The sequence below is a fragment of the Hermetia illucens genome, chromosome 1 (genome assembly GCF_905115235.1).
Source record: "Hermetia illucens chromosome 1, iHerIll2.2.curated.20191125, whole genome shotgun sequence".
Taxonomy (NCBI): Eukaryota; Metazoa; Arthropoda; class Insecta; order Diptera; family Stratiomyidae; genus Hermetia; species Hermetia illucens.
This window is the reverse complement of record NC_051849.1, coordinates 169,409,670-169,422,644: the sequence shown is the minus strand read 5'-3', so window position 1 is coordinate 169,422,644 and position 12,975 is coordinate 169,409,670. Positions and strand designations below refer to the sequence as shown.

General features: G+C 40.3%; 1 protein-coding gene across 1 annotated transcript in view; it reads right to left on the bottom strand.

Annotated features, from left to right (window-relative positions):
• LOC119646771 (dynein heavy chain 2, axonemal) overlaps positions 1-12,975 on the bottom strand; it is a 32,192-nt gene that overhangs the window by 18,703 nt on the left and 514 nt on the right. The window contains exons 2-8 of the mRNA XM_038047353.1: positions 12,265-12,966; positions 11,427-12,186; positions 1,915-3,001; positions 1,689-1,859; positions 1,127-1,637; positions 681-1,065; positions 130-573 (exon numbers count right to left, since the gene is read on the bottom strand). Coding sequence (XP_037903281.1) covers positions 130-573; positions 681-1,065; positions 1,127-1,637; positions 1,689-1,859; positions 1,915-3,001; positions 11,427-12,186; positions 12,265-12,966 — 4,060 coding nt within the window. The remainder of the gene's footprint in view (positions 1-129; positions 574-680; positions 1,066-1,126; positions 1,638-1,688; positions 1,860-1,914; positions 3,002-11,426; positions 12,187-12,264; positions 12,967-12,975) is intronic.

Genomic DNA, 12,975 nt, shown 5'->3' with positions numbered 1-12,975 from the left:
ACGATATGTAGTGGTGGTTGACGCGTTATGTCCTTACATAGTAGTTTATGACAATCATATATTATGTTAAATGATGACAAATACAGAGCACCATCTCAATAAGCCCAATGCAGTGAAAATTCAACTTACATTTTAACCAGGTTCCTAACTCTATCCCAATGCCGAGATCGCATAGCAGGATTCTTCAAAGCCAATATAAGAGGGAGCGTTCGTCGAAATCCATCTACCTGTTTCCTAGTGTATTCGAGGATATCCCACTTCCTATCCTTATATTGTTTGCATAGACGATTCAATTTCCTATACAATGTTATTGCGAAATTTTCCATATCGTCCAGTATAATTTCCCAGAAGTTTCCAGTTTTGTATTCTTGCCAGCTGGTCTCCCATTGATAAACCAAATCCCATATCTCATCGAGAATCTTCATTTCTTTATCCAACTTTCGTAGATCCATGTTTTCGGGTTGGTTGATGTGGAACACTGACAGGTTTGAAATAATTGTTCCTTCTGCATCATACAATTCAATCATTTGACGACGATAGTCTTTGAGGATACTGAGGGCTGTAGTGCAGGATCTTTCGGGAATAAAAATCATAAATTACAAGAGGAAAGAATGATAAAGGATAATGGTAAGGTGAGGTGTTAAATTAAAGGGAGGACGGGAAAAATAAAGGAAAATTACGTTTGTGGGGAAGTGGGCGCCTTTGCAAGGAAGTCCTCAAGGAGACTTTTGGACACTTCTTTAAGAACATCGGCCTGCCTCAACAAGGACAATTTGAAGTCATCTTTCGAATTTCCTAGCATGTCCTCCGCTTCTTTGAGCTTCTTCAAGTAGTCTTTCCATTCGTTATGTAAATTGGCGACCATTCCACGCATTTTTGCACTTATCAATACCTCGTATTTGTCGAGAGTGACGAAGTGTTCCAGGATACTGGGAAACTCTGCTTCTTTTATAGGAGCTTCTTCGGTGAGTCTCTCGAATAGCATCACTGATTTTTTCATGTCCTCGATAGTCTTTGGCACAGTTAAAATCAGCTCTGAGTTCACTTTCATGTATTCATAAATATCTGGAAAAATAATCGCAAACATGCAGCCTCCCCATTCAATAAAAGGACTTTATGGACTTACCTCCAATCTTCTCCTTAGCTTTCTTTCGCAATAGTTCCGTGTGACGTTTCTGCCAATCATCGATATGCATTAATATGGAATTTTTCAAATTGTTCGAGTTCACAACGATAAAGTATACAGTGCTAATAGCTTCTTGCATGGAGACTTGATTGGCAACCTCTGAATACCGACCGATGTTGGCATCAAAGGTTTCTGCTGGAGTATCAGCTTCTTCATATTTTGCCATGAACTCATCCTTATTAACTTCCCAAATTGATCGGAAATTAAGCCAAGTATCCAAATAATACATTAGTTCACGTTCATTGTGACGAACCTCATCCAGGATGCACTCCTGAATCTTTAGACATTCTGAATCATTCTTGATAATACTGTGGTAAGGGTCTTCTTTCTCTTCCAAGTCGGGAAAAAGTTTCTCGGTGATTCGTGGAAAATACGATATAGCTTCAACTATGGAGTCCAATAGTCCGCCTAGTACGGTGGTGATTTCTTGTATTTCTGGCTTGAAAATTATCTGAAAACAAATTTTACCCAAAAGATCAATATCATTTCAAACGTTGATTACCTTCTTGTCTTCAATGTCCACAGTCATGGAAAGAATCGGAGAAGGGCCCACACTTCCATCACCATGTAATGCACTGTAGATACTCTGGAGAGAATTCTTAGCGCACATAACAAGAGCTTCCTGCATCATACTATCAAACTTAACGATATAATCGTACCATTCTTTTGCCATCTGAAGAGAAACAAAGTTATTAAGCATTTTATTAATGTCCCATGTCGTTACTTACAAATCTGATATTCGTTTCAAATCCCCTATAAACGGCTACAATGAAGTCGATGACTGTATTGTAGTGCTCCATTAGCTTCACAGTCGCTTCATTCCGGTACTTCTCTAAATGTTTGATGAGGTCCTTTAGCTCCACTAAAGAGTTCATAGTAAACTTCAAGACCGGAGTGTCGCATATTTTCTCACAAATCCCAGCAATTCCATTATTGGCTGCCTTGTATAAGTCGACGAAGGATTGTAGAGATCCTGTATACTTAACGCATTCGGCTATATAGGCGTCACTGAGTTCCCCGCCCCAAGTCAACTTGCTCAATCCAGGAGCAATCTTTTTATCGCAGGTCATAATCAAAGCCTTGAATAGCTTTCGCTCTTGTGGTGAAAGTGCATCCAGGATTTTGTTATAGTCCAGGACGACTGTCATGACACTCTCGTAAACTAATTTGATGGTTTTGTATTTGGAGTAAACTTGATTCACATTCACGGGAATAGTAAATCCAAGCATTTCAAAATAACGAGCTTCCTCGCAGATCTCCAACAAGCTGCGGTCTATATTGCATTCAAGAAGACCTTGATGGGTTTTGCTGCGAATCATCAACGGCCTGTCCAATTTCGAAAGAAACTCATAGCCAATGTCATCTATCCATTTTTCATATACCTTCTGTATGTTCTTAGTAAAAGATGTTTGCATGGTTTCATATTCAATTATTGCACTCTTGGCTTGCGAAACATCTGGCATCCATTTAGCGGCTTTGAACCTGTTCATTAAATGCGTGATTCGGTCCAGATTTATTTTTAAGGTGATCGCCTTGGAGGCATGTTTGGGCAACCAGGAGGCCCTATCTTTAGCTTGCTCCAGCATGCGTTTATTAGTGTCTGTAATTTCTGTAATGAACATATTCCAGACTTCGGAGGTCTTCCGGATATAGGCTGGACGCAATGTTCTTCGATACGAGAAATAATAGAGAGTTGCGAGAGCTTCGATACCTTCTTCAACATTACATACAGAGAGAAACACATTTGAGATGAGGTTTTCAACTATTTCCTCAATGTCTTGTACCATCTTACGGTATTTGTCAAGATCTTGATACCTGAAACGAGTATTTTCTATCGTTATTATTTCAAGCTGCAAATTTCAAAAGTTCGAAGCGAAGTGTTTTATCTTGAGAATCATACAATAACTACGATACTAGCCTTGGTGTATCTTTGTTCGTATATATGAATTGACCGTCAAAGCAACATGTTGGTTGGTAATCGTTGGTAATCAGCCGCACATATTTTTATATTATCTATTGCGCTACTTAAGCTTACCACGAAGGCTTTTCATTGCTGGCCATCACCTTGGTCATAAAAAGGCTAAGGTGTATTTTTTCCTCGAAAGAGCAAAAACATGCAAAAGTAGCCCTAGGAACTCATAGTACCACCCTTTTAGATAATCCAGATACTAAGGACCTCCTATCCAGCAACCTGTGAATTTGTTTTAGAGAATATTACAACTGTGCTAAGCTTTACAGAAGAGAGCTACCGGCTTCTCACATTAGCTAGCCTGTTATTATCCCGAGAGAAGTACAATCCCGCGTCAGAGTAGATGCTCAAGCCTCAGAGTATATAGATATCCTATAAGAGGCGGCCAAGGGGGAAGAATTTAATTTACAATCTCCAAATCACAATCATCCTACCTCCAAAGCGGGCGACTTTTAGGAGTTGGTAAACAGACTCCTTGCTGTTTACAGCCCTGAAACAGCTTAGTTATCCTAGCATCAAATGCCAGAAGCACTGGAAAGAAGAAATGAAGTGAAGGTACTCCTCAGAATATCGATAATGAAGGCAAGTCAAAAGGAGAACGCTTGATGACAAAACTTGCATAACGCCAAGTACAAAAAGTGCAAAGGATTTGAAGGAAACACTTTAATGGAAAAGGATGGATAAGTTTAAGAGAAGCTCGCAAATTTTGAGATCTTGCAGTCAAGCGTGGAAGAAAGGTTCTTTAAACATGTCAAATTGGGAGAAACCACCCTGCTTTGGTGTAAAATTGAGATGGGCACAACATGTACCAACTAAAAACATGATAAGCGACACCAACGAGCCACAAGTCATGCGAATAAGATGCGGAACCTAAGACACCTAAGACAATTACACCGCCGTTAATAATGCAGTCAATTCAACTTGCCAATATACGGACAAACAGCTATGAAAGGAAAATAAACACCCAAGTTTCTAAGAGAGGCCAGGTTCGTTACCTGTACCTAAGACCTCAGTGTCAACAATCCAGCAGCGAGCCAAAGTTGAAACGGAAAGTGTATGAACTAAAACTGAGCCAGAGAAAGTTACGAAAGATGAGAATATGAGAACTCCCTCTGAACTATGCCATTTCAAGTATGGCTGGTATGCCTCACGCAGACATACTAAGAAAGGTGAAAGCTAAACCTGACCTTGAAAGACCCTGAGGGCAAATAAGATCTGTAGATACTGCAAAAAACGTTTTAGCGAAAAAGCGAAATTCCTCTATAGGTAAAGTAGAAAAAGCCTGAATTTTTATCAAATGCGGTCACTTCCAAGACAAGGATCAGATTTGCCTCAGTGGAGCAGTTCAAACTAAACGGGGGTTGTTATTGCCAGCCTCAAGAAGGCGTGCCATGGCGAACGGACAGCGACCAATTGATTATTAGAGCAGACAGCGCATTAGGCCCCTGAATGTAGATAAAGTCCATATTGTATGGGTGGTCTGTCCACCTAGAGCAGACCTCTCGTCCCAAATACGTTTTGTAAGGATACCTACGTTTACAAGGGCTGTTGATCGACATTACCAGTGCAGAAGGTGGAGAAAGGGTAACATAACCAGCAAATTCGATAGGAACACCATCTATCATCGTGGGATAGAAATAAAGGACCGCGTAGTAAGCATGTTGAATAAAATGACAAGCGTCCAGAACGCAAAATGGGGTTGCCTTCAGTAATTAAATTAGATTGATTAAAATCAACTTGAACTACATTAAGATCGTTCTAAATTTGTTCACGCAAACCACGCTGTGCGAAATAATATAATATTAAAATCCTAGAAAGGGAGACAACCTTATATAATGAACAGCGTATACGTTAATAGTTGCTATTCTCTTCCCACATTGGCAGAGTTCAAGGAGAACTGAACTGACTAAGTCGGAAATGTACGAGAGGACCCAAAATTCCTTCCAGGTTATTTCCATGCTTACACCACAGAATGGAAAAGATTACTGACAAATGGAAGTGTGCAATCGTCGGGTTTCATGTTACTACTTTCCGCAAAAATCAAATAGGAGCATCTAGTTTCTCGGATAATTCATCGCTGCCTCGCGACATATCCCGGAATGCCAGTGAACACTATACCCCTCAGCGATTTCCAGGCCATAGTCTTCGATAGGAGCAAGAAGTCAATGGGTAGAAGGTTGGTTTTTCAGGTCAAGTTGGCCCAAAATAGGGAGTCCCCCCTTATAACACAGGATATCTTAAAGGCGTTTCATTTTGTAATGCCGGAACCATATAATATAATATAAACGTTAACAGTGCGACAAATAGATTTGATGGCAAATGGTGAAAGGTAGGGCCGACAAAGTCAAAAAGAGCATTTACAAAGAAACTGGTAAAAGCTTCAATTTACATATATATCACAGCAAAAAAGCTCGCCTGTGAATAGCCAAACACATATCCTCGCGGAAGTAGCCTAAATTCAAAGATTACGCATCTCCAAAAATCACATTTCGCGATATCCTACTGAAGACGAGAGCAGTCACAATGACTGGTCCTACAAGTCTCTTAGATGTGTTAGGAAGATCTGCTTCAACAGTGGAAGAACTACCAGAAAATTGTAGTATTGAAGGAAAAGTAACAAACCTCGACAGTATACCGGACAAAGTCCTTAAACTATTGTTAAGTCGTGGTCGGATATATTTGTTAAACTGTCGAGGCGTGCTTATTGGATGGAATCTTTTCTCCAGATGCTAATGATGTGAGTACGAACAATTGCATGACTGCACTTGCCGTCAGCTCCCGAACATTGAGAAGAATCAGTCGAGATGCAAAAGGCAACTACAAAAAATACGTTATTTCGACAGAACTTCTATGAGTGAGTGGTTCGGTTTTTGAAGAAACCGGGATTGTGAGCTACGTGAACAGCAGAGTAGTGATTATGGAAGGAAAATTAAATAGGGCTCAACTCATTGGAAGCATTATTCCCAGAAAGTGGCTGGAGATACGAGTGGCTGGACTGCCACTTGTAAATAATAAAATGAAACTAACGTTGATCATAAAGCATAATTTAACACCCCATTCGGACTAGGATAGGAGTCCACATCACCACTTTTAAAGTTTACTATCAAATGATTATTGAAATGTCCAAGCAGCAGCATGCTAATATTAAGGGGGAAACCACAAAGTTTTCAGAATCGAATTTTTGTTGCATAGATCGATTCTTTTCAAAATGATGAGAATGTGAACTAACATCTGGAATGAGTTATTTTTAAGGGGGCTTTTTGCATAATTCGGGAAAAAATCAATAAAATAAATAGAACTAAGCTGGGATCGCGATGCAATACTTCGCGTTAGTTCAATGGAAGAAGGGTTAGAAGTCAGAGGCTAAAAATTCCAAGTATACATCTGAAAGATTTCCCTCTCCAAATATAAAAAGATGCTTAAGCCACCTGTATAAAGTTGCCAGCTCTCCCATCAAGCGCGTCCCTTCATGCAGATGAGAGAAATCTCGATTGATGCGAATGAACGTTCGCTTCTACTGAGAGAAAACTGTGGTGGCTCTTAATGTGTTCATCGATATTCAATGATCATAATCTCCCAGTTGTTATAGACTGGGCTGCAATTCGAATCTACTGGTATTTTTAATAGGAGTTCCATGCCTTTAAAAACAAATAGTTAGAATACTACAAAACCACCTTGTAAATGAGGAACAATAATATTGTGTAAATTGGAACAATAGTATTGTGATAGATCGAAGGTATAGCCTTTGGAGTCCTCTGAGTGTAGATAATGACTTCTGAGCCGTCCTTCCCTAACCTCAGCGCATATTGCATAATAGCGGCAAATGCTGTCGTAGATCATTCTAGGCCGTAAGTACTTGGAATATGTGCACTGTATCAGCACTATGCCAGTATTCATGGTTGGCCCTTAGCTGAAAGATAAGTCTCGTAATGAGGCATTATGGTTTTTAGGGAATTAATTTCGTAAATGCCAAAATCGATGGAATCATCTCTATAGCCGTTTCGCTCGTCATTGTGAAATACTGTAATAGGAACAGACCTTGAACAACAACAACGATAGCCTAGCGCTCTAACCACTTGAGCCATCCAGACAACTGTTCGTTATTGGCGTGTAGTCATGGCATCCTTGAAAAGTGCAATATTCTTGCGAATGAAAGGATAATTGAAACCATATTCCTTTGCCAAAATTGATGATCTACGAAGACTTATCGATAAGACATTCTTGTGGCTTTGAGAGGTGACGGCCCGAAAGAAAAATGGTGACAAAGACGGAAGACCTGCGTCAACGAATAATGGAAGCATGCAACAAAAGGTATGTGCGCGGCCGGATCAGTAAAGCTAGAGAAACTTTACCCTTGAGTCTGCTAAGTTATGCAGAGAAGCATGCGGGTAAATTGTACGAAACTTTCTCGTCGCGCATCGTTATCAAGTTATGATAAACCTTCACCATTAGCGTTGCGGCTATCAAGACCGTGCTTCCCCATCACATGACCAGGCAAGGTGTTGTCAGATCCCAGTTTGGCATTTAGACCACCCAAAACAATCAGAATGTCACCACCTTCAGGGAGCTTCCCCTGAATCGCGTTTAATTGCTCATAGAAAGCGTCCTCCTCGACTAAGTCGGAAGTCTCCGTTGATGCGGAGCATTGCATGATTGTGATTGTTAATCTAGACCGGAATCTTGGGGTAGCCGTCAGAAGCAACCAGACACCGGATTCGGGTCTGCTACCACTGGGTTCTCCAGAGTACAAAACCCATTGCCCCAAGAGGGAGAGGAGCACTCTCCTGAGCCCCACCATCTTACTTTGCTTATATCACTGGAATTCCCGCTAAGTTTGAGAAAGCGAGCATTGTGAGTTCCCTCGCTACCATTGCGGAGGAGTGTGGATAGATAAAGGTCGTGTACGTGACGTTAGTCCCTATTCGAGGCGTTGTAGACGTTTCGGTAGCAATAAAGTTTCAAAATTTACAGGTTGCTAGTCGACAATTTCCATCCCTCTCACGACAAGCAAGTGAGGCTACGAGTGTATTCTTAAGCCCCCAAGCCGACACTTCACCATGGTTCTTAACAGTATTATATCCGATAAGGCTGCTCCTCTTGTGGATGAAATGGCTAGCCACCGTAGCACGCAGACACAGACTGTTTCTCTAAGCAGAAAAGAAGTCATTTCGTCAACAATGCACTCAAACGGAATAAAGCTAGTGGCCTTGACGGTCGCCCCTCAGTTATTTATTGTTGCACCTGCAGTTACTGCAGATCTGCTGCTTCCACGCGAATGGAAATCTTAGGAATCCCAGACCTTTCTCAGAGTAGAAGAAGGGGATGATGGTTATGATTCCAAAGAAGAGAACCTTGAGTGCGGCAATTGGAGGGGAATCTCCCTCCTGCTGCGTGCTAGAGAAAATAATCCTGGAGCGCATCAAAGAACATCAAGAAAGTTTCCTCACCGGATTGTCCTGCATTGATCAGATCAACACCCTATGGATCATTTTGGAACAGTGCGCGTATCTTCGCTGTACCTGCTCTTCATCGATATCGAGAAAGCTTTCGAAAGCAGGAGGAGTATCCCGGAGAAGCTTATGGCTATTATTTGAACTAACGTTCGGGATGAGATCTATTTTCAAGGGTGCTTTTTTGCATAATTAGTGAAAAACATTAGAAAAGGAAATGGTGAAAATTGAAATATTTTTTTGAACATTTATACAATTTTTAATTTCGGCTTTTTTCCCCTAAATTACGTCCATATTCTTAGAAAACCGGTTAGTAATGTAAAATTAAAACTTTTTTAGTTTCAGGTAAAAACAGAGTCGCAGTTGGAGAACTTTTGTTACGACCTTCAGCGGAGTAATGCCGCGTAGCTTTGTTACTTTTTGCTTAAATTATGCAACCAAATTCTCGAAAGTTGTCCGAAATATGACAAATTTCAAATTTCATTGAATTCTAATTAATTCTTTCCACTAGAAAAAATCCGAAAATAGGACATGAAAAAGGCCTTCTTATGTGGTTTCTCCCTTAAGGCATGCAGTGTGGCAAACGTCCATGGTGAGCTATGTACACCTGAGTTGCAATTATACAATTATATAGAGTGGTGGGCTTTGGACATTTCAACCATCTTGCGCCTCTTAAAATACTGAGCACGTTTTCTTTTGATATAAGATAGAGATATACAAATATATGCAGGTATACATATACAATAAATAAAAAAAGTAGAGATATAGAGTTGCCAGGTTTCCCATCAAGCGTGTCCTTTCTTGCAAATAACGTACTCATCTGAATATACACAAGAAGGAAGGAAAATGTGGTGTCTCTTAATGAAAAAAAAATATTTCAAGTGACGGTGTCTACGACTGTTGTCTAAAATAATAATAAACACTTTCCGGAGAGTGTGAACATTCTTATATAATAGGTTAGTCCTATTCCTTAAAGAAGTAAATTGTTTGTCACCGCGTCTGTCCAAAGTAAGCTACAAATATTGGGACGCACCCAGAAACAAAAGCGGTCGAATAACACGGCATGCCGATTTGAACTAGAACATTAATCGTAATGTAGTACACGGTGATCCTCGCGAGGATACGAAGCCATTATAGCGAACACATTCATTCAATAGTGCTCATCTACTTTTAGTTGAAACACCGACAAAGTCAGTCCCATCTGAGAGCAGAGGATCGAGTCACCATAATCTGAACGGCAAGCATTTTCTTTGCATTGTAAGGGAGTAGGAAAATTTCATTTATGACAATAGCATTAGCTATTAATTAAGCCTATAATACTCCAATGAGTTTCAACAAGAGAGAAATCTTCGCCTTGGTAAAGCCGCCAACTAGACGGCGCCCAAGCTGCAGCAAGTAATCCTTACATCAACTTAACATATAAGTAAATGGCAAGAATCTGAAATCTTTTTCAGGGAATGGGAGAGGAACGTTACCACTAAGGCCCAGGAGAAAAGTACCAACGATTCTAGGAGATGGGTGGAGATGGAGATAATAGATAAAATAATCCTGAAACACGATCAAAAGCACCTCAAAAATTTGATCGACAAAGAAGGCTGAACTATACTCTATTCTGAATCTTTCCGTACTGACGATAACATCAACATCTTCCACATAATCGGAGCATTATGGGTTGAATTTCGGCACCGCAACAAAAAGCTTGTCCGGAAGCGGAACTCCATATGAGTTCTCGAGGGAATTTTAAATGCAAATTAAATTCCGATGGGGTTGTGTTCTGTATGACACTTTTCTCTGATTATCGGTAGCTTTCTTTTACCGAAGGGAAAGAGAAATATTTACAAAGCAGGTTCTCAGCCATCCCACTTCCTTGATTTGCATCAAAGAACGTTGAAATTTACCAAAAAATTGTAATCTGGATCGGTCATAGTATATCAAACGACAAAGAAACTAGATTTGCGTTCGATATTCTATTCAAAATCTGTAATTGCATGAAGCTCCAATATTAATATTATTTTGTAACTGTGTCCTGACTGGCCATATTGCCGTTGCACATTTAGAACTATTGCCGCCATCCGCGTACTCTAGCCTGACATGATGTCAGACACCGGAGTGCAAATCACATTCCAAAATGAACCCTCCTTTATAATTAGAATGGGAAACGACGAAGAAAGAGAAAGGAGGAAAATGCATTGGTAGATATGCTCGCATTAGAATCTACTATTATAGGACAGCCGACGTGTGCCTCCTTGAAAGATCTTTGTGAAGACCAGTATATGAAACTCCTTGAAGTATTGAAAAGAGCTAGAACATAATGCCGGGAAGAAGATGAAGAGTCGTTAGTATTAGGTCTTGTGAAGATAATATATAAAATCACGAAAAGCTTCTAAATCAGATACGGTTGCGTGTCTCTTGTTCACTTCTTCGTAAAATAGAGAACACCCCCCATGTAGCTTCCTTCCCCTCTTCAATTTAGCTTCTATTTCACATTTTATAATATATCAGGATTGTGCAAATCGTAAACCTACAATATTTGATCAAGAACGAAGAAATAGAAACATTTATGACCTATGCAAGGATTCAGGACTGGAGAGTGAAATTGACGGCTGGTGTTTAATATTAGCCATTGCGGTAGTCTTTTATACAATCGGTTCTTGGGAGAGGTTCATTTTACGGAATATATTTCATAGATATTGACAAATATAATCGGAAAACCGAAAATCGCAATATTGTGTTTTGTGTTTTCGTAAGAGGACAAATATAGCCTTCCTTCACAAACGAATGAAATCTAGGAGAATGGTCTATTTTCAAATATTTTACTTACCATTGCTTATTGTGTACATCTAAAATTACTTCCTTCGAGTTGCCCTCCAGATTTCCAAGCCCATCGTTGAAAATATTCTCCACTTCTTCGATAGTCCTTTCGAACTCTTGCCCTCGATTACCGCCAAATAGTGGCTTTTGAATCTCCTCAGTTTCATCCATTCTCCCAAACACAATCATAGATTCGCAAATATCGATCAAATCCTCCAGTCTCTTGATAAACGCGTCGACATGATTAAAAATAGTTGCATTATCCAGATCCCACCCCACAGCAGGGTTCTTCTCCGCATGCTGTTTCGACATTATATCATAAATGGCCTTGTAGGACAAACAGCAGTCAATTGACATGTCTGCCATTTTGATTCCGAATCTTGGATTACCGCCGAGGACATGAGAGATGTTGACTTTATTGCGACAATAAATTATGATCTGATTGCTCAGAGCACGAAATAGGCCAGCGATGCTTTCTTTGGTATTGTAAAACTCAGATTTTAACCAAATATAGCGGAATGTATGGATGATTTCAGGGATAACGTGTGGTACCTTTGCAGGACTTTCACAGTCATCTAGGTTTTTGCAAGGCTTTACAAGCAGCTGGAGATAGTTTATATTTGATCTTGCTTCGTTCATTTCCTTAGTGCACTCTTGGGTTAGTTCTAGTATCTGTTTAATGTAGACAGATTGCGCCTGCGTAAGCATGTGGATGATTCGCAGCAGATCTGCATGGTTGAGCTGGGAATTCAGTCCTTGAAGAACTTCATCTTTAAATAGAGAAATAGATGTAAAGATTCAGATAGATATAATTTCAAAACGAACTTAAACTGCTACAAAGTACTCACATCTATAGAGCCAAAAGTCAAATTCATCAAACGGACAAAGCAGTTCATATGGTACCAGTTGCTTCTTGTCGCTCAAACAGGTTCTTATCTGCGAAGCCCAATGAACTGCGACAGTCTCAAGCCTCTTTATCATTTCACGATCCTTAATAGCAGCTTCCACAGCCAAGCCGTGCCCCTCATTTGGCACATATAATATGGTCATACCAGACAACTTATAATGGAGACCAGTCAAAAAACTCAAAAAATCATGCAAACATGAACACAAGTGAGACTTAACATTCTCACTCCACTCTCCATATTGGAAAAATATCGGAGCATAAACCTTCTCTAAAACGCCCAACAATGATCCGTCGATATCCTCGTGGATGGTGCCGAAAATAACTTCATCGTGGAATCCATCTACTGTGAAAACTTGATTTGGTTCACGCAAAAAGTAGACTAGGTCTTGCACTGGGGACAGTGGAAAAGTTAAGCAGGCCGTGAGCGTGTTTCCGTCATAGAAAACAGTGAGCATGAGGCATTGCACGTCAAGCAACCACGACTTGATCACGCTCACTGTTTGCTCGGACCAGTCCCTGTGGTCGAGCGCGAAGAGCACCGTCATTCGCTGGACAAAACTGACCAGTTTGTCCAAGTCTTCGCCCGAGTACGAGACTGTTGGGATCTCGGGCGTTTGGATGACCAGCTCCTCAACGACGTTTTCTGTAAGTA